The sequence below is a fragment of the Nyctereutes procyonoides genome, unplaced genomic scaffold (assembly GCF_905146905.1).
Source record: "Nyctereutes procyonoides isolate TBG_1078 unplaced genomic scaffold, NYPRO_anot_genome, whole genome shotgun sequence".
Lineage (NCBI taxonomy): Eukaryota > Metazoa > Chordata > Mammalia > Carnivora > Canidae > Nyctereutes > Nyctereutes procyonoides.
Window position 1 is genome coordinate 10,131,272 of NW_026575052.1, and position 19,446 is coordinate 10,150,717.

General features: G+C 48.8%; 1 protein-coding gene across 1 annotated transcript in view; it reads right to left on the bottom strand.

Annotated features, from left to right (window-relative positions):
• Positions 1 to 6,809: 6,809 nt before the first annotated feature.
• Positions 6,810 to 19,446, bottom strand: part of IFNLR1 (interferon lambda receptor 1) — a 31,222-nt gene continuing 18,585 nt past the window's right edge. Inside the window, exons 4-8 of the mRNA XM_055331783.1 lie at positions 16,839 to 17,023; positions 14,423 to 14,565; positions 12,525 to 12,684; positions 11,840 to 11,973; positions 6,810 to 10,714 (exon numbers count right to left, since the gene is read on the bottom strand). Of these exons, the coding sequence (XP_055187758.1) occupies positions 9,947 to 10,714; positions 11,840 to 11,973; positions 12,525 to 12,684; positions 14,423 to 14,565; positions 16,839 to 17,023 (1,390 nt within the window). The 3' untranslated portion in view covers positions 6,810 to 9,946. The remainder of the gene's footprint in view (positions 10,715 to 11,839; positions 11,974 to 12,524; positions 12,685 to 14,422; positions 14,566 to 16,838; positions 17,024 to 19,446) is intronic.

Here is a 19,446-nt window from a genome sequence, read left to right on the forward strand (position 1 = left end):
TGGTGAGTGTGCTTCGGAATTCCAAGTCCTGGGCAGGATCCAAGGGAGTTCCCCTCCTACTTGCAGAGAACAGTAACAGTGACAGGCCAGCTTGTTTGTCAGGTCTGGCGGCTGATTCAACCCAAGGCTCTTCCGTGCTTTATCAGAAAGCTCAGAGGCAGAAAAAGGCAAAAATTTGACGTTGTGTTTCAAAAACCTTCCAGATGCATGTGTCTTTTGTCCCTATAATTTTATCATCAGGAATTTGTCCAGAGGATAAGAACTGGGGCAGACAAGGGAGCAGAAAATATGTTCCAGAATGTTCCTTGTGGCAAAGGAAGAGCTGTGACTTGCTGGCTTTGTTCTGGCAGGAAGAGATGTAGGGTGTTTGCTGCTCCTCTGGTGCCTCATATCAAAGCAGGTTCTCTATGTGGGATGAAGGCCTTGGGGATAGCTTTCCTTCTAGAGAGGTTGTTGGAAGTGAAAAGCCCAGGTATTCTTATCTTGAGCCTTGGGGGTCTGGGACTTTCAAAAGGTTAGGAAAAAAAAAAACAAAACCAAAAACAGGTATCAAACTTCAGTGATTCTGGGATCCCTGGGTGGCGCAGCGGTTTGGCGCCTGCCTTTGGCCCAGGGCGCGATCCTGGGGACCCGGGATCGAATCCCACGTCGGGCTCCTGGTGCATGGAGCCTGCTTCTCCCTCTGCCTGTGTCTCTGCCTCTCTCTCTCTCACTGTGTGCCTATCATAAATAAATAATAATAATAAAAAAAAAAAAAACTTCAGTGATTCTGCTGTGCTAGAGATGGGGGCAAAACTCCTGAACTGGTCTTTGGTTTGGGACAATGACAATTCATACTGCTGACCCAAGCAGTTATTTCTGCCATCTAGAGCTGTATCCACAGGGATTAATGGGAAGTTCACTGGGACGGGTGGTTAGGAAATGATTTTCTCCTTCTTACTGGGCCTCAGGGAGGTTGAAAGGGCCTGGACTCTGGTTAGGTCGGACATGATCCGAGATCTGTGCCCCTGGGAAGAGTTTGGCTGGCTCCTGCCACACAGCAGCAGGCTGAGATCCATGCAGAACTGGTCCCTAAGCAGCCTATAGATGCATCCAGAAGCCTATGGTGTTTGGATGTAGTAGACTGTGATATCCAGCAATCTGCATTTCAGTTTTTCTTTTCTGTGTTGTAATTGTTTTCTTTCTATCAGCTTTGAGTCTTTGGTGAAGTTTGTTTGACCAAACAACCAAAACGGAGCTGTGCTTTGGGGGAATTAGGGTATGGCTTGTGCCAGTCATGTAATTTCAGAAAACTATAGGAATGTGGGAACATTCAGACTTCATTTCTAATAGTAAATAGGAAAAAAAAAAAAAAAAGGAAGAGCCTCCGTGTCTAACAATAGAGGGTTGGCTAACTGAATAATGGTATGTCTACCCAATGCAAGATGAGCACAGCCTTGCATTTGAATGTGCTGGAGAAAATATTTGGCAGCTAAAGATCCCCCATATTATGTCAAATGAGAAGAAGCATGACATATACTATGTATAGTCCAAGTCTGGTTAAAACACACATACATATGGGGGCGCCTGGGTGACTCAGTTGATTAAGCGTCTGCCTTTGGCTCAGGTCATGATCCTGGGGTCCTGGGATGGAGCCCCGAGATGGGCTCCCTGCTCAGCGGGAAGCCTACTTCTCCCTCTCCCTCTGCCCCTCCCACTTCTCCTGCTCATGCTCTCTCTCTCTCTCTCAAATAAATAAATAAAATCTTTTAAAAAATCTACATACGCATATAGAAGGAAAAGTCTTAAATGATATGATTATAATGTGAAAATATCAATGGAATTATCTCTGGGTGGTAGTAGAATTATAGGTGGTTTTTACTTTCTTTCCTTTGCTCATCTGCATTTTCTAAAGTTCTTATAGGCAAAACATTATTTTATATTAAGGAAAAGCAAGGTACTGAACAAAACAAAAAGGCAGTAAGGAGGTGCCTTTGTCAAGGCTGTACCGACCTCCTGCAATTCCATTTCCTCTCCCTTCTCCAGACTTCTTCAAAGCCCTCTGAAATGATTTCCTGTCCTGCAAGATGCTCATAACAACTTCAGCTCATCACAGGTTCACTTTAAAGATGCTTCTAGGAAAAAAAAATAAAGAAAAAATAAATAAATAAAGATCCTTCTAGGGCTCTGATTCTGACATTGGCATTATCCAGTATTATTATTCAGGTGTGCTCCTGTTTAAGACTAGAAGGGACAGACTCGGGAGAGGGCAAGGTGAGGCAAGGTGGAGCACCATCTTTGAAAAACCCTAACCCCAACCCTAACCCTAACCTGTTGCATGGAGAAAAAACAGGGGGCAGTGGGGACACATATTAAGGAGGCAAATTCTTTTGATTTAAGGAAATAGCTCTCAGTATGATAGTGTGGTTGACTTTAGGATGGGTTGCTCTTGGTTGCTGGGGGTGCCCAGAAAATGGCTGTGACCACTGCTAGATGTTCCATAATAACTCCATTCTCTGGTCTTTAAAATTCAAAGGTTCTTGTCTCCCCAGGGAGAGAGAAAACATTCTGAGTGCAAAGAGCACCCCTTGTATTTCTCCATACCCTGCTGGTGGCTGAATATAGGGCAACTATCCAACGTTGAATTGACTTATATAGCTGCAGACTCCCCCTGCTGAGTCTCTCTGGTTTAGATTGCCAGAAAGATGCATTTGTTTGCTTTCTGATAAATTTCTCCAAAGCACCTTGCATCATCTTGACTGTGAGCCTTTGTCCAAACTTTCTATCCCCTTTCCATCCCCTTTTTCCTATCTAATTCCTGTTCATTCTTCAGACCTCTTCTCAAGCTCACTTCCTCTAGGAAGCTTTCCTTGTGTGAGCCTCTATCTAGGCTTGGTCAGAAGCCCCAGTTCTGTGCTCCCCTGGCCTCCTGAATCTCACCCACTGGGTCTGTTCCCCTCTGCTACTGACTAAGGGGCCAAAAGGTGTAATTTGGTCTCCCTGATATCTCAGCATCTACCATGATCTGGAAGAGAGCAAGTACCCGGTAATATTTGCCGAATGGTTGAGTCTGCTGGGGGGAGCTGGCCAGGGCTTCAATATTGGTGTGTGTGGGGGGGAGCGGAGAAGAAACCCTAAGCTGTAGGAAAAAAAGCACATCCTAAAATGACAAATACTCAGGAATGTGACCTGCTTCTGTGCCTTCTTTCAACACCCAGGGATGCCACAACCTGTTTTACAGAAGCAAGAACACCAGAAGGCAGTGGGGTGTGTGCTGGGGTAGGGGAGAGTGAGTCCCTTTGGTTGATAACTCAGCAGTGAGAGAGCCTGAAAGGGGCCCCTGATCATTCATGGACAAGGAACCAAGCCCCGGCAACTCACCCCCAAGCCTATTCTTAGAGAAGAGACTGAGAATCAGACTCACTTTGGAAAACCTGGCTCTAAGCCTGGGCTGTCAGTCAGGGACACTAACTTTAGTGTTCTGGGTTGGGAGCCTGGGTCTGGACCCAAACTTGCACCTGACTCCAGGTGACCTTGGTGAGTCTTGTCTCCTTTCCGGGCCTGTTTCTCTGTTTGTAAAAGAGGCTTGGTCTAGAAGACCTCTAAGGGCCTTGGAGTTAGAGCAGTCTCCGCTTCTGTGTCACTCTGGGGCTGGAAACCTCCCCTGACTTCCCAGAATTCCCTTCCTGGCTACGATCAGTGACACAAGCACAGTGCAGCTCAGCGTTTATTGACTCTGACTTATAATTTCAGTTCTCTCTCAGGGTAAAGAATTCCTGAAGCTTCTTACATGCTTAGAAGACCATGCTTCTTCACAAAAACATTAAGGAGATCTGTGTCTTGTGCTAGAGTTGGGGGGTTCAGTTTCATATGTGACCTGGGAACCAGGAAGTGAACAGAATGTGGGCTTTGGGGAGACAGACCCAGGTTCAAATCCCAGCTCTGCCCCTGAACCTGAGGTGTGCAGGTGGCTTACTTAATCTCTGACCCTCAGCTTTCTCATCAGCAAAAGGAAAGTGAGAATCTTCTCAGTGTTGTTGGGAGGATTAAACATACCTAGGTCTCTAGACAGTTTCTGAGGAGAAGCTCTAGGGGAGTTTCCTGTTACAAAACGAGGAACCAAAGACCAAGGAGGTCTTTTAAAAACCTTTGCCAAAAACTCAGACTCCTGGGTGTCTGGGTGTGGAGATGGTGGAAGTGATAAATGTTCTCTTAAGAAGTCTGAGTTGGGGATCCCTGGGTGGTGCAGTGGTTTGGCGCCTGCCTTTGGCCCAGGGCGCGATCCTGGAGACCCAGGATCGAATTCCGCATTGGGCTCCCGGTGCATGGAGCCTGCTTCTCCCTCTGCCTGTGTCTCTGCCTCTCTCTCTCTCTGTGACTATCATAAGTAAATTAAAAAAAAAAAGAAGTCTCAGTTGCCTGTAGTTTTTTTTTTTTTTTTTGCTTTTCCTGTAGTTTCTGAAGCCAAATTCCAAGGGATAGAAGTGAGGGCATTGCATCATACAGATTAAGCATGGTGGCTGGATTCAAGTTATTTGGAGGGGGCGCATTCCACAACAGGGCCTGGAGCTCAGAGATAGGAATTAGGGCGCAGGGAATCTGAGCCCCTATTGGAATCTGGCTGCTGAGATGTCTACATAGTGCCCAGAGAAGCTGAGGCTTACCGTGGGGTGGGATATGCTTTGCAAGAATGGATGGGACTCATCTTGGAGGCATGGGATACCTGGAGCGGGGCCTCCCAACACCTGCTGATGTTTTTTTCTCACCAAGACAGGATGTACTCTTACCTTGAGATTCTTACCTTCTCCTCCTAACCCACTTAGAGAGGCAGTCAGGGGAAAAAACTCTTGATAATTTATAAAAAGCTGTTGAACCTCTGCATTCCATACCATCATGTGCCAAGGGGTGGGGCTGCATGTCCTGGAATGGGTCCTGGGGCCAACCAGTATCTCTTGAGTAATGAACTCATGGAACTGACTCATTCATTTAGATATAGTCTCTGGCCTTTTTTTTTTTTTAACCCAGAAACTCTCATCACGTTAGTCTCACTTTGTATACACAACGAATGAGCTCAAAGAAGCTAGAAGCAAATAGCCATCGATCAAGTCCTAAGTCCTAACTGATGGGAAAGCAGAAGTTATGGTCAGGGAGTGAAGGTACTGTCTTGTCTCCCACTTCTGACCCGTTCCATGCCATTTCACTCACTGAGTGGCACAAATTCCCCCCCCCCCCTCAGGCTGAGGAAAGACCATCATTCACTTGTGACAGGAATTTGGGACTTGGGATGGTGCCATCTAATGCAAGATCTCTGGCTGCCTTATATATGACTCAGCCATAGCCAGCCCCTCATGAACTCCAGTTCCTAGATCAATTCACTTGTTCATTCCTTCATTAATTTATCTAATATCAAGCTTCCACCCTCTGCCACAATTGTTCATTGTGAATGAACAGTTCACTTGTTCATTCCTTCATTAATTTATCTAATATCAAGCTTTCCATCCTCTGCCAGCACCACCAGGTGCTGGTGCCAGGAGGAAAACACTCCCTTCCCTAAAGGAGTTCTCAGATGCAACAGAGCACCCTAACCTGCCCTCTCCCAGCTCCAAGGACCTGTGCAATCTAGCAGCCCTGCCAACCCTCCACTGTCCAGAAGGTGGGCAGCAAACAGGCCAAGAGACGCTCCAAAGGCAACCCGGCATCAGAGGGCAGGGTGGGAGGTGATTGGGATCTCTTGGAGATGAAACTGCCCTGCTTTCTGGAAAGGACCTACTGCACATCCATTCAAGGGTCAGATGCTCCAAAGTGACCACAAGCTGTAATGTGCACAGTCTCTTTGTGAATCGGTGAGGATATTTGATTACAAGAAACAAGGCAGCCCGGGAAGATGATTTAAAACTACGATGCTGGGAAGCCGGGGGCAGGGCTGCAGCTGGGCCTCAGGAAAGGACAGGAGCCAAGATTTATCACTTCTCATCAGGGCAGCTCACCTGGCTGCCTCATTCTTGTTTCTTCTGCACGCTGTGCCCTCCTGCTCCTTGGTGAGGGAAATGGGGCCACAGCAGGTTAGAACATCCTTGTTCTAGGCCCAGGCAGCTAAGACTTCTGAATTCCACAGAAAGGGACTGTTGGGTCAGCTCATCTTGAGTCTAGCACCTGCCCTGGTCCCAGTAATGATGACAGCAGGCACCGTGCTGGTGAGTTACCAGGTGATCCTGGGAGAATGAATCACTGGAAGCTGGGAGCTACTTGTCTGCAGAGGTCTACCGGCATGGGTTTGGGTTTGCAAGGCCAGCCACAGAGGATGCTGTGTATCCTTTTCCAGACCATTGTTGCAATAGGGTGAGATGTCAGGGTAGTGAGCACAGCTTGGGCCTTACTGTAGCTGGTGACAGGGGTGCCCCCCCCCACCCATGGCACTCTTCTTTCTCATGTACTCAGCTTGATGGATTCCAACTGCACAGATCTATGACTCGCAGGGGAGAGTGGTCCTCTGCACAGGTTGACAGGGTTGGTGGATACATTCCCCAGCTCCTGCTCTCGGCAGAACAAGTCTGGAGAGTCCCATGTGCTGAGCCTCCAGGGGGACTGAGCCCCAGAGCAGTGACATGTTTGATTATGTACCTGGACAGGCTGCCTTCCCTTCCTGCCTGGCTTCCCACTCCCCTGTTGGTGCTTTCTGGGATCACAGCACTGCTTTATATCCCCAAGTCCCCATTTCTGGGTCTGCTGCTAGGCACCCAACCCAAAATCCTTGTGGTCTAACAGCTGGATGAATGGTGAGGAGCCTTTAAGAAATAAGAGTGCACACACTTCCATGCAATCCTGTTTTCTCCAAAAATAGAGCTTTTTATTTAGAACGATTTAGGGTAGATATCCAAGATCATTAGAAAATTATTTAAATATAATATCAATATAGAACAAAATTAGAAATGGAAGCAAGTGCCTAAGAACAATGCATAGTCTCAGTGGGCTAATTCCTTAGCTCAGGGCATCACCCTCACATCCTTCAAGCTGGCCCTGGAGCTCATGCTGCGCACTTCTCCACCGGCCGCCGTGTGCGTAAGAGGGTTCTGTAAACAGGTGCTGAGCTCGCCTGACAAATTATTATATTGAATATCATGCTCTTTCCTAATGCTTCCCTGGCTTTTTATTAATGACTTAATGATGATCAAAGAGCTGGCATTGAGGATTACTAAAAGAGCTCAGCCTCTTTCAGTAATGAAAACTTTGAAAATAATGCTTATAAAAAAGAACCAGGCTTAAAAAAACAAAACAAAACAAAACAAGGTTTTAGAAAAGAGATAAAGGGGTTCCTTCATGTAGGCCTAGACAATTGTGACTATAGCTTTTCATTTTTCAAAATTACTTCCCTGAAGCAGTTCAGCTGGTCCCAGAGAGAACCTCAGTGTGGGTCTGGGTATTTTCCCGGGAACTGGCCTGAGCCATAGGCTTCCCCCACGCCAGGCTTCAGTGTTCACTGTTTTTGCTCCTCTGTGCTTAGGGATGTAGACAGGCCTCAGCTCCTGTGGAAATGCACGTGTGTACGTGTGCCCATGCATGGATGCGTGGGTCCCAGCAGGGCTGAAGGCCTCCTGCCAGCTTTGTGCTCCTTGGCAATCCTACCGGAGACCTCGGCACTGTGTTGACATGGCCATGGACACAGGGGTTGGCTCAGCTGGCTGGAGACCAAGGATCTCCTCCATAGCAACATATATAGGGAGTCAATATTTCTTTGTTCGAAACGAAAAGACAGGTATTTAATTTAAAAACATGGTTTGCTAACGTCTTTAGCAGTGGAGCCTCCTAAGCACAGCCTCACATGGAAGGTCATGGGAAGCATCAGGGCTCAGGGAGGCCATTCTGGTTGAAGTGGGGGATCCTACAGCCCACGCTTCCCCCTGTAATTGAGGCTTACTCTGTGAAATCCCAGACTGTTTGGGGACACGGCTTGAGAACCCCTGGAGCAGTAACCCTGTTCCAGATCTTTCAACTAATGGTATATCTTCATGTTGCCTTCAAAACAACACAGCTTTCTGGGGAAATGGCTACAAAAATGCTCTCTTCACAAATGGAGAAATATAAGTCCTGGCAATTAAAATGGCAGGGCCCAGGTCCCAGAACCTGATTGTTCAGATCCCAGCCACAAAAGGACAAGAATCTCAGCCCCTATGGGTTAAAACTCAGCTCTGCTTGCCCGTACACTGGTGGGTATAGGTTAACAAAGCAGTTGTTTGAGAACACCCATCACCACCCCCCAGGTAAGGAGAGTCACCTTGTAGGAGCACTGACAATACCAACTCCATCTTTGGCCCTCCATCTTGTTCATGTTCGCTCCATGACCTTAGGGCCATGTGTTTTGGGCCCTTGGAGATCAATATATATACCTTAGAAATGCCCACCAGGGCTGGGATGGGGGAAGGCTTGTTTTGGCCTCCCATGAAACTCTTAGAGATAACATACTCTTTCCCATTCCTGCTGCACAGGTGGGGTAATGAAAGGTTAGGGGTCAACAAGGTGCACTCAAGTCCTCTGAGGTGTGTGTGAGCTCTCTGATCTCACTACAATGCCCTTCTGTGTGTCCCTGGCTCTATTAAACCTCTGGATTGAGGCCCTGGATTTTGCAGAGAGTAACTATGGCGCTGCATGGATTATCCTCTGCCAATCCCCCCGTCAATGAGTTACCCTGAATAAAACTCTGTGTAAACTGTATGCAGGGGCCTGCTTCATTTTCCGGTCACAAAGTGCCTTCTCAGTTTGGGGGATACTTTACTGCTTCTCCCCCACCTTTAACATACTTACTGCCAGAAGGCATTGGCTTCTCACAACTAGAAGCGAAAATGGGACTTCTTTAAAATCAAAGAGTCTAAAGTGCTGTCTAAAACAGGGATCACAGGCCCAGGAGTCTAATTCCCTGCCAGGTTGCTACCCCAGACCCTAACAAATCTGACCGCTGGAAGGTGGATCACCTGGTTCCTTCTTTTTTTGGAAAGGGGAGAGAGGTCAGGGTCCCTCTTGGCTGGGCTCTGGCTTCTGAGAGTGCAGTTTCCCAACCAGGAGGAGAGAGGAAGTGAGGGTAGAAGGCAAGAGGTAGATGAGGGGTGAGGCCAACTGAAAGGCAAATGCAGATCACTCAGAGCTTAGGGGTCACAGGTGGGAGATGCCCAGCAGTCTTCTCAGAGCCTGGGAGGATGGAGAGCCCTACCAGCCATCACGCGGAGAGTCCCAGTGATGTGACACACACCATGCTACACACCTCTCTTTTGGGATCCTCTACTGCAGGTGAGAAAGCCCAGGTGCAGTGAAGGAAGGTGGCTTACTCAAAGTCACATGACTGGTCAATGGCAGAGCTGGGATTTGAACCCAGGTCGTCTGATAATAAAAGTGATGTAATTCCGTGAGTCAGAGGCTGGGATTTGGATGATGACTACCCTTTCCCTTCCTCTTCAACATCCTCTGCTTACTAGATTTGTCTTCACTGGGGCGCACCCTGGAGGACTCATGAACCAGAAGGCCGAGACCTGGGGGAGGGTGCTCAGCAGATGCTAGAGAGGCCTGACGCTGATGGAGTTGATACTTCCTCCCCCCAGATCCAGGTGGCCCCTCGTGGGGTTAGCCCTTGGTGTCCACCGTGACCTGACTTCACCTGTTACATGTTGTCCAGGGATGATTTTTCTAACTGGCCTGCCACCCCGAAGGCAGTAGGGTGGTTGCGACACCCAATCAACCTCCGTCTTCAGCTTATTCTTGTCTCCACCCTTCTTGGAGCTCAGCCCAGAGCCGGTGAGTCAAAAAAGGATGGGGTGGTTTCTTACTGCTCAAGCCAATTGACAACAACCCTGGGGTTTCTGAAATGCTGCAAGAACTTTCCTCAGCCTCAGTGATATGCTTCCAGGCTCTCGTCTTGGTGGTGTCTTGGGTCCTAGGAAAGCTCAGTGGCACCAGACTTGGAGGGAAGCTGGGGAACAGCTCACCTGGCCATGTAATGCCCCAGTGTCTCACCTCTGACCTCACTCTTCTGTAGGCTCCTGGCACCCCAATTGCCAGTACTGTCATCCTCAACTTTTGATTGCTCTCTTCCTCCTTCTATTTCTTCCTCCTCCTCTTCCTCTTCAGGGCAGCTGTCCCAGCAAAAGGTCAGTGTGTGAAGAGAAACTGGGGGCTCCCCAGAGACTATATTCAGCCCTGGTGATGAAAAGCCCCAGTTGGCCCAGAAGGAGAGGTCATCTTTCAGGGGATCTTCCAGGAAACTCATGTCGTTGGAGAATTCGGGTAGAGAGAGAGGCTCCTGACACCCATCCCCACTTGGCCCTTGGCCCGGTGTCTTCTTGGCCAAATAGCAAGAGGACCCAGGCTCATCCCAGGGGGAAGAGCCCCCAGTGCTGGCCCAGCTTCTGTCTGAAGCATCTGTAGCAGAGGAGTCTTCGACCTGGACGGAAGCACTCCAGGTGCTGCCTGCCTCAGAATGCCTTGGGATCTGGTGCTCCTGCACTAGGAAGGGGGGTGGTTCCAGGTAGGGCTGGAAGCTGGCACAGTCATCTGTGTCCTCCTCATCCTCCTTCTCCTCCTCAGCACTGTTCTTCTCATATCCTGCCTGGAAAATGACTGGGGTCCTGACTCCAGGGCTTGGCCTGACCCTTCTGGTCAGTTCCTTTTGGGGACAGAGGACCAAGATATCCAGGTACTCAGGGCCACTGGGCTGAAAGGTTGCCACGGGGTATCTGTATCCAGAAAAGTCCTGATTTGGGGAGAGGAGAAAAGAACAGAACATTCAGGCTTTCCTGAAGCATAGGTTCCCCTGGCAATGGACTCTGAGATAAGGATTCAAATGTAAGTAGTTCTTTTGGAAAATGATCCCAGGAAACACCAGTAAGGGAAAATTCAGGGGGTTGGGGAGAGCCACCAATAGAGAGTGTCTAGAGGCAAGTTACCCCCAAGGGCAGCTGGGGCCTAACCCTGCCGGGGGCTCAGGGAGCCAGTGCAGCCCACACACCTCAGGGCACCATCCATCCAGTGGAGAGGGTGGCGGTGATGCTAGGTCCCCGGCACTTGCACCCGGCCACATGCACGGGCAGAGTGGACACCAGAGGCCAGAGGAAGCCCCCCGGAGGCAGGTGCTGGCTGCTGGGAGTTGTGTGGTGACTTTGCATGTAATGGGTAGGCGGAAGGGTGGGGCAGGGTACAGAAATGTCTAACACAGAGGATGTAGTTCAGTTGGGATTTCCCTACAGGTCCCAGAGCTAGGGACTTCAAACCTACTCCTGTGTAGCAGATTCTCAGAATCCATCCTCAAAGCCATCCTGACCCAAGTGCCCACTGAACCTCACTTACAGCCCAGCCGCCCTGGCCAGGACCTAATCTGAACAAGTTGGACCCATCTGGCCTCACCAGGCTCCCCCCTGCCCCGGTTTCTAAGGGAGTGAGCCAGCAGACAAGTGAGGAGATTCCAGAGTCAGCCTGGGCAACACGTACCCTTGGTTAGTCTGTGAATTGGGATCCTTTGAAGATTTTTGAAGTTGGGATCCTTCGAAGATTTCCCTTTTGGCCCTACCCTCTCCCCTATCCCCCTTCTGGGAGTCCCAAGGCTGGGGGCTCTGCTCCTGGCACCTGACAAATCCTCAGCAGAGATGAAGTTACATCCCTAAGGGGTCTTAAGGCACTTCTCCCTCCCGAGTATAATTGCCATTTGGATTTGGGGCCAAAGGAATGAATTATTCATGATGGAAATGTAGGCATGAAGATAGGAGACGTCTGCAGTCTGGACTATCGTGATACTCTATCTGACCCATGTCTAAGTCCAGCCCCATTTCCTTATTCTTCAAAAACCTTCCCCATCTGTTGCACACGCCCAGACCTGCCATACCAGGGCCAACGGCATCTTTGCCCGCTGAAACCAGGGATTTGCTGTGAGGCTCTTCCAGAACACGTGGCCGATGGCAATGACCAACAACAGTGGAAGCAGAAGTGGTAGCAGCCCCAGGAATGCCCAGCTGGTTCCTAGGGAAGGAAAAATAGGAACTACAGCAACATGGGGCACCTGGCTGGCTCAGTCAAGTTGAGCCTCTGACTCTTGATTCGGGCTTGGGTAGGGATCTCAGGGTCGTGGGATTGAGCCTCGAGTCCCCAAGTCACCGGGGCTCTGCACTCAGGGTGGAGTCTGCTTGAATGATTTTCTCCTTCTGCCCCTTGTCCCACCCCTGCTCGTGAGCTCTCTCTCTGAAATAAATAAATCTAACCCCCCCCCCGCCGCCAAACTGCAGAAACAATGACCACGGCTCCCATCTATCAACTGCATATGTATGCCAGCTTCACATGCATTGTCCCATGTAATCCTCAGAAGAGTAAAGCCATCCTACAGACTATGGAAACCAAGATTCAGAGAGGCTATGCAGGCTACCCAAAGACACAGTGAGTGCGTGGAGCTGGGATTTTAATCGAGGCGAGTCTATCTCTAGACTCATGCCCTTAACCACCATATGATGGAGATACTATGCCCTTGGGTACCAGGGGTGGGGGATGTCCTCACTTCTGTATCACTTGGCACTCACCTGGGGCCCCCAGGAAGAAGCAGGTAGGCTTGGAGAACTCGCTGTATTTAGGATCGCCGAAAGTGTAGATGGTTCTGGCACGGAGGCAGTAGTGTCCGCTGATGGCTGGCTGCAGGGGGATCTGGACTGGCTGGCCGCGGGGGGTGGCTGGAAATTGCGTCTGTTTGGAGAGACAGAGGTGGGCAGACCTGCTGTGGGGATTGGCTCTATGGAGCCAGGACAGGGTGGGGTCCGTAGGCTACTGCTGTGATCCCCACATCTTCTTTCCCTGCATTACAGTTTAAGCATTAAGGGAGCACTTCCCCTACATTATCTACCTTCTTTTCCACTGAGTCTTGAAGTAGAGATGGTCTGCGCTCAGAGGCAGCTCTGCTACTCAGGGTCACCCTTGTGTGTGCCCCCGAGGACCTCCGGGTCCCCATTCTGAAGGGCAGATTGCTCAGGATTCCTGCCCTCAGGGCCTCCTGATGTATTTGGGGGTAGGGAGCATCATTCAGTCATTACAGACCCAGAAAACCCTAGGGCTGCCTGCCCAGTCCAGTAGCCACTGCCCACATGTGGCTACTAGCACTTGAAGCATGACCAGTCCAAAATGAGATGTGCTCTGAGTATAAAATATACACTGGCTTTCAAAGACTAAGTGAAAAGGGACACCTGGGTGGCTCAGGAGTTGAGCGTCTGCCTTCAGCTCAGGGCATGATCCCAGGGTCCCGGGATGGAGCCCTGCATCAGGTTCTCTGCAGGGCACCTGCTTCTCCCTCTGCCTGTGTCTCTGCCTCTCTCTATATGTCTCTCATGAATAAATAAAATCTTTAAAAAAAAAAAAAGAAATTCAAAGACTAAGTGAAAAAAGAATGCAAAACATGCCAATAACTTTTATGTTATTCACATACTGAAATGATAACATTTTATTGGATGAAACAAAATATATTATTAAAATTAAATCAACTTGTTTCTTTTACTTAATTTAATGAGGAGCATTTAAAATTGCACCTGTGGCTCACATTACATTTCTATTGGACAGCGCTGGTCTAGGGTGTTTGTGATGTTCTCGGAGGCAGGGACCATGTCAGAAGAAGCTCTAGAATCCAGACTACAGATGTAGGCAGTCGGGAATGTGAATGTTAGTTGGTTCAGTGAAAGCAAGAATGAATAAGAACAGGGGTCAGTAAACTATAGCCCATGGGTCAAATCTGGCCTGCCACTTTTTTTTGCACATGGCATTTCCCTGGAATACAGCAATGCCCGTTCACTGACCCTTGTCTGTGGCTCCTTTCATGTGTTAGATGCAGAGTCCACTAGCTGTGACAGACCACATGACTCTCAAAGTAAGAAAATATTTGCTATCTGGCCCTTTACAGAAAATGCCAACCTCTGCCATCAATCAATATATACAGACAGACAGACAGACAGACACACACACACACACACACACACCTGCGTACATGAGAAATAAATCTGAAAGTGGATATTTGTGGTCTCTGGGCACTTTTAGTTTTTTTTTCCTAGAACGTACCTGTGTTTTCTGGGTTTTTTGGTAATGAATCCAGTGGCTCGGCAAGCAGGCCTCCTAGAGCCTATCATACTTCAATCAGATTTCACTGGACAAAAAGGGTTTCATGATTTAAAAACATATATATTGGGTAGAAAACAAGTGTGCTGTTCCCACCTATAATGTGCAGGGGCAGCATGTTCTATACTTGGCTTCTTAGGTGGAGAAGGCCACAGGCCAATTGTACTGTACAGAGTCAGGGGGTGATTGCTAGGAGAGAGAGGCATGTGGAGAGGACTTCCTGGAAGTGTGTAGAAAGTAGGCAGGGAGGGTGAGAGGCATTGGGGTTTGGTGGGGCAGTGGGAGAGGGAGGTCCAGCCTGGGGAGTAGGAAAGGGACTTCTTACTTTGTTCTTGATTCCTTCCTTCCAGAAATCCACCTCATACTTCAGATCTGGTGGGGGCATGCAGTGGGGCAGCTGGTACGTGGCATTGATGCTCAGGATCTCCTCTGTCCGAGTGACAACCAGGGTGGGAGGGGCTGGCTCCACTGGCAGAAACAGAACAGGACCTGTCATCATCCATCCTCCTGCCTGTAGGCAGGCCTGCCCCTCCCCCAGACCCCTGCCCCCGCCCCTACCCCCAGCCCAGAGAGCGCTCCTGGAAAGGGAAAAGTGGCTCTAGGGCTTGTTAAGCACCTAGTATGCATCAAGAGCCTTAAGGCCATTTTATTTAAGCTCTGCAGTGACCCTGGAAGGGAGATACCTATTCTCATCCTACAAAGGGACAAACTGAGGCTTAGAGAGGAATGAACAGGCCGGGCTCCCAGCTCACCCGCCTTTCCTCCTGCTGCCCCTTGCACCTGCGTGCCCTTCACATACACTGATCTCTCAGAATCCTGCCCACCTGGGTCAGCCTCCTGCGGCTGCTGACACATCCCCACAACGGGGTGCCTTAAAGCAACACGGACACATGATTTCCCAGTTCTGCAGGTCAGAGTCCGGTGGACACAGATTACACATTAAGCCCTGGGCAGGCTGCTGGCGGGAACGGGGATCTTGACCTCCAGGAGCTGGAGGAAATTGGGGGGCAATGAAATATACAAACTACCAAAGAGAGCAAATGGCCTGAGCTCCAGCCCAGGGCAGAAAGAGGCAGGAAGGCTCATCCTGGCTCGGGGTGCACTGCGGGAAGTCAGGAGAGCTTTAGGGAGGCAGCGGCAAGCACAATAAAAGAAGTAACCTCCCCACTGTGTCTTTCCTTCTACCCTAATCTCTTCTTCCTGTCCCCCCAACTATTGGCTCATCCTAGCGCTTTTAGCCTGCCTGCCCATCCTTCCTTTCTTTCCAACCAACGCTCCTTCCTTGCCACCCATCCTTTCTTCCTGTTCCTGCATACTGTCTTCCTGCCTTTAGTTTAGCCAAGCCTACCCTCCATCCTCCCCATCCATCCATCCATCCTCCTTTACTTTCCATATATCATTCCCTCTGGTCCTCCTTCCTCCCTCCCTTCCTCCTTTGTCTCCCCTTTCCTCCTGCCCTTCCATCTCTTCTCTCTTCCCCACCTTCTATCCACCCAGAGATCGGTCCATCTGCCTTTCCCTCTGTCTTCCGGTCCACACATGCTCCCTTTCTAGTTAGCATGCTTTCCCACAGAGCCTTCTTCTTTGCCCTCTCTGCCATGTACTCCTGCACACCCCCCTGCTGCCTTTCTTCTTACCCATCCATCCTTTCCCCCCTTCTCATCCAGCCAGCCGGCCAGCCAGCCTCTTCTACCCAAGTCAGCTCTTCTTCCTTCCTATTATTGCTCCCTGCCCCTGCCCCATTTCATTCAAGCCTGTCTTCCTCTCTATCCAAACCTTATTTTGCTCTCAAATATTTTGAGAAGACTGGGCAGCAAGTTACAGATCTCAGCTCCATGATGCTATTTTCTGAGTATTTATCCTCTCCTTCTTACCACCCCACACCACACTTGGTCTGGTCCAGTACCATGACCAACATTAGAAAGCTCCAGATTCAGGACCCCTGGGTGGCTCAGTGGTTGAGCATCTGCCTTCAGCTCAGGGCGTGATCCTGGAGTCCCGGGATGGAGTCCCGTGTCAGGCTCCCCGCGGGGGTCTGCTCCTCCCTCTGCCTATGTCTCTACCTCTGTCTCGGTGTCTCTCATGAATAAATAAAATCTTAAAAAAAAACAAAACAAAACCAAAAACCTCCAGATTCACATTCAATCTCCATCCCTTATTAGCTGTGTATCCTGGAAAGTTCCTTAACTTTTGTGAGTCTTACTTTGTTTATTTTTTTTAAAAAATGGGTTGATGAAAACGAACCCCACAGGTTTGTCGTTAGGATTAGGAATAAAATATTCTGGGAAGAGAAAAGGGCTTGGCTCAGTGTTAACACTGGTGATTTCTGAACGCGGTACACATGGGGGATGCTTTCCTCTCTATTCTTATCTACTTCTCTGCCTGCCCCCTCCACCCCCAATTTCTTCATTGTAAAGAAAATACTTTTGAAACTGGAATTTAAAAAAATTGTTTCTTAAAGAGAATTTGAACATAAAAAATAGGAATAAATCTCTAAAATGCCTCATATAGCTCATGACTAAGGTTGTGCTCGATAGAAGATAAAGAACATCACTAGGAGGAGGTACAAACAGAATTGGTGGCCCAGCAGAAGCCCCCTGTGACTCCCTGCCACAAAGCCAGGCTACCCGAGGCTGCCCTCTGCCTTGGGGAAGTGGAAGCCGGTGGCTGGGACTGCAATGCCACTAGGCCAAGATCCTGCACAGGGAGTCTCCCACCAGATCCTGTAGCCACACACTCACCTTCAAAAAGGTAATCCAAGTACTTGGACTCCACAGAGGGGGATCTGGCGCTGGGAGAAACCGCCCACACACGCCCCTTGAACTTGTTGTATAGGTCTTGTTTCTCCAGGCACATCAAAGAACATGCCAGCTCTTTGGTTCCCGCACACTTCTTCACTTTTCGCCACCTTCTAGGGGTCGGAGCGCTGAGGGAGGAGACAGGGGAGCTTAGGCTGTGGACTGCCTCTGGGGAGAGGGAGTTTAGTGAACATGGGGTCCCTTGTCCCTCCATCCACCTGACTGTCCACCCGTTCATCCATCCTATCAACCAGCCATGGGCTGGGACAGAATGAGAACAGTCTAGTTAGGAGCTCAGGCTCTGCAGAGAAGCAGGTGGCAGGATCCTGGCTCTGCCCCTCACTAGCTCTGGTTCTCAGCAGGTCAGCCTCCTCATCCTCCTGCCTCCCGGGGGCCACGTGGTGGCTGCTACTACTAGTTATAGCAACCACATCCCACATTCTTCATTCAGGCCTTTCGGGTTATCTGCTGTGTGCCGGGCATCCTACTGGATGCCGTGTGGCTGTCAGAGGGGACACACAGGTCTGTGACGCCAACCTTCTGAGAACACTGGGGTCCAAAAAAGGGACTTGCACACTAGGCATTGTTCTTGGGGAACTGGGAATGTCTGACAGGTCCTGCCCTTGGGAGCCTACATTCTGGTGGCTGGCGGTGGGAGGCGGGGGTGGTGGTAGAGAAAGACAATCATCACATCCATGAGGTCAACCCAGGAGCGGGTAAGTGCAGTGGTAACGGGGAATGTGGGAGGACCGCTTTCCAAAAGGAGGCTCTGGAAAGGCCAGGAAAGGCCTTGATGGCAAGGAAGCCAGGTGTAGGCCTGGGGGAAGGAATGGCAAAAGTGGAAGCCCTGCAGTGGGAAGGACCTTGGCCTGTCCAGAAGACAGCAAGGAGGCCAGCATGGCTGTAGGCCAGTGGACAAGGGGGAAGGAGGTAGGGAGAGGTATGGACAGGCTGGAGAGGTGGGTAGAAGAGTGGGTGGGCAGAGTAGTTGGGGACTTCCCATCTTGGTAAGAAGCTTGATTTTATTCCTAGTGGAAGGTTCTGACTAGGGGGACGGGACTGAAGGGGCCTAATTTCTATTTTTTAAAAGATCACTCTTGGGGCGCCTGGGTGGCTCAGTTGGTTGAGTATCAGACTTTTGGTTTCTGCCCAGGTCACGATCTCAGGGTTGTGAGATTGAACCCCATTTTGGCTCTGTGCTAAGTAGAGGGTCTGCTTGAGATTCTCTTCCTCTCTCTCCCCCTCTGCCCCTCCCCCATTGGCTCTCGGGCATGCACGCTCTCTCTCTCAAATAAATAAATAAATCTTAAAAGAAAAAAGATCACTCTGATAAACCAGCTGGGAGGCTGCAGCAGTGGTTTAAGGGAGAAGAGAGGTGAGGATGGAGAGAAGGGGCTAGGCGGGGGATATATTTTGGAGGTAAAGCTGGTAGAACCTGCTCATGGATTGGATATGAAACGTGAGGAGAGGAGGACTGAAAGCTACTCCTGGGTTTGGGGACCGAGAGGTATGTGAATGGAGGAGGGTGAGATGGCATAGGCAAAGAGAACAGATTTTTGGAAAGAACTCCTCTGTTTTGTTTCTTGAGCTCTAGTATGGAAATATTAACAGATTTTTGGAAAGAACTCCTCTGTTTTGTTTCTTGAGCTCTAGTATGGAAATATTAACAAAACAAAACAAAACAAAACAAAAAAACCCTGGTGTAGTTATATTAATGTAAGACAAAATACAGACTTCAAAGAAATACTAAAGATGAGAAGAATCACCACATAATGAGAAATTATTCCATTTATCAGGAAGATATAAAAACTCTCCCTTATATGTGCCTGCTAAATATACTCTATACAGCAAAGATAGACAAAATTATAGGAAGAAACAGAAAATCCACAATCATGAAAAGTTTTTAATACACTTCACTCAGTAATTGATGACTGAACAAAGAAAAATCATCAGGAAGTATGTAAAACACACAAGAAAGAAAAACATAATTATCAAAGTTGGTCTAATGAACATAAATAGAACTGCACTAGTTGAGTCACACATGAACCATCAACGAAATATTAACAAAAATATTAGCACATAGTCCTACTGGCTTAGAGCCCCACCCTTACGGCAGTGTTTAATCTTAATTGCTTTAAGATTCCCATCTCCAAATAGTTGTATAGGGGGTTAGGGCTGCAGCATATGAGTATAGAGGTGTACAATTCAGTATATTTCAGGCCTATTATGAATTAAACTGGTATGGATGTTCACGTATAAGTCTTTGTATCGATATATGTTTTCATTTCTCCTAAATAAAGCTTTAGGAGTAGAATCTGGGAGATTTGGTAACTGAAGGTGAAACTCATCAAGAAAACTGTCAAGCTGCTTTCCAAAGTGACCATACATTCCCACCAACAGCGCACAAGAGTTCTGGTTACTCTACATGCTTGTCAACACTTAGTATTGTCAGTCCCTTTAATTTTAACCATTCTAGTTGGTGTGTGGTAGTATTTCACTGTAGCTTTGATTTGCATTTCCCTGATGACTAAGGCTGTTGAACATCTTTTTA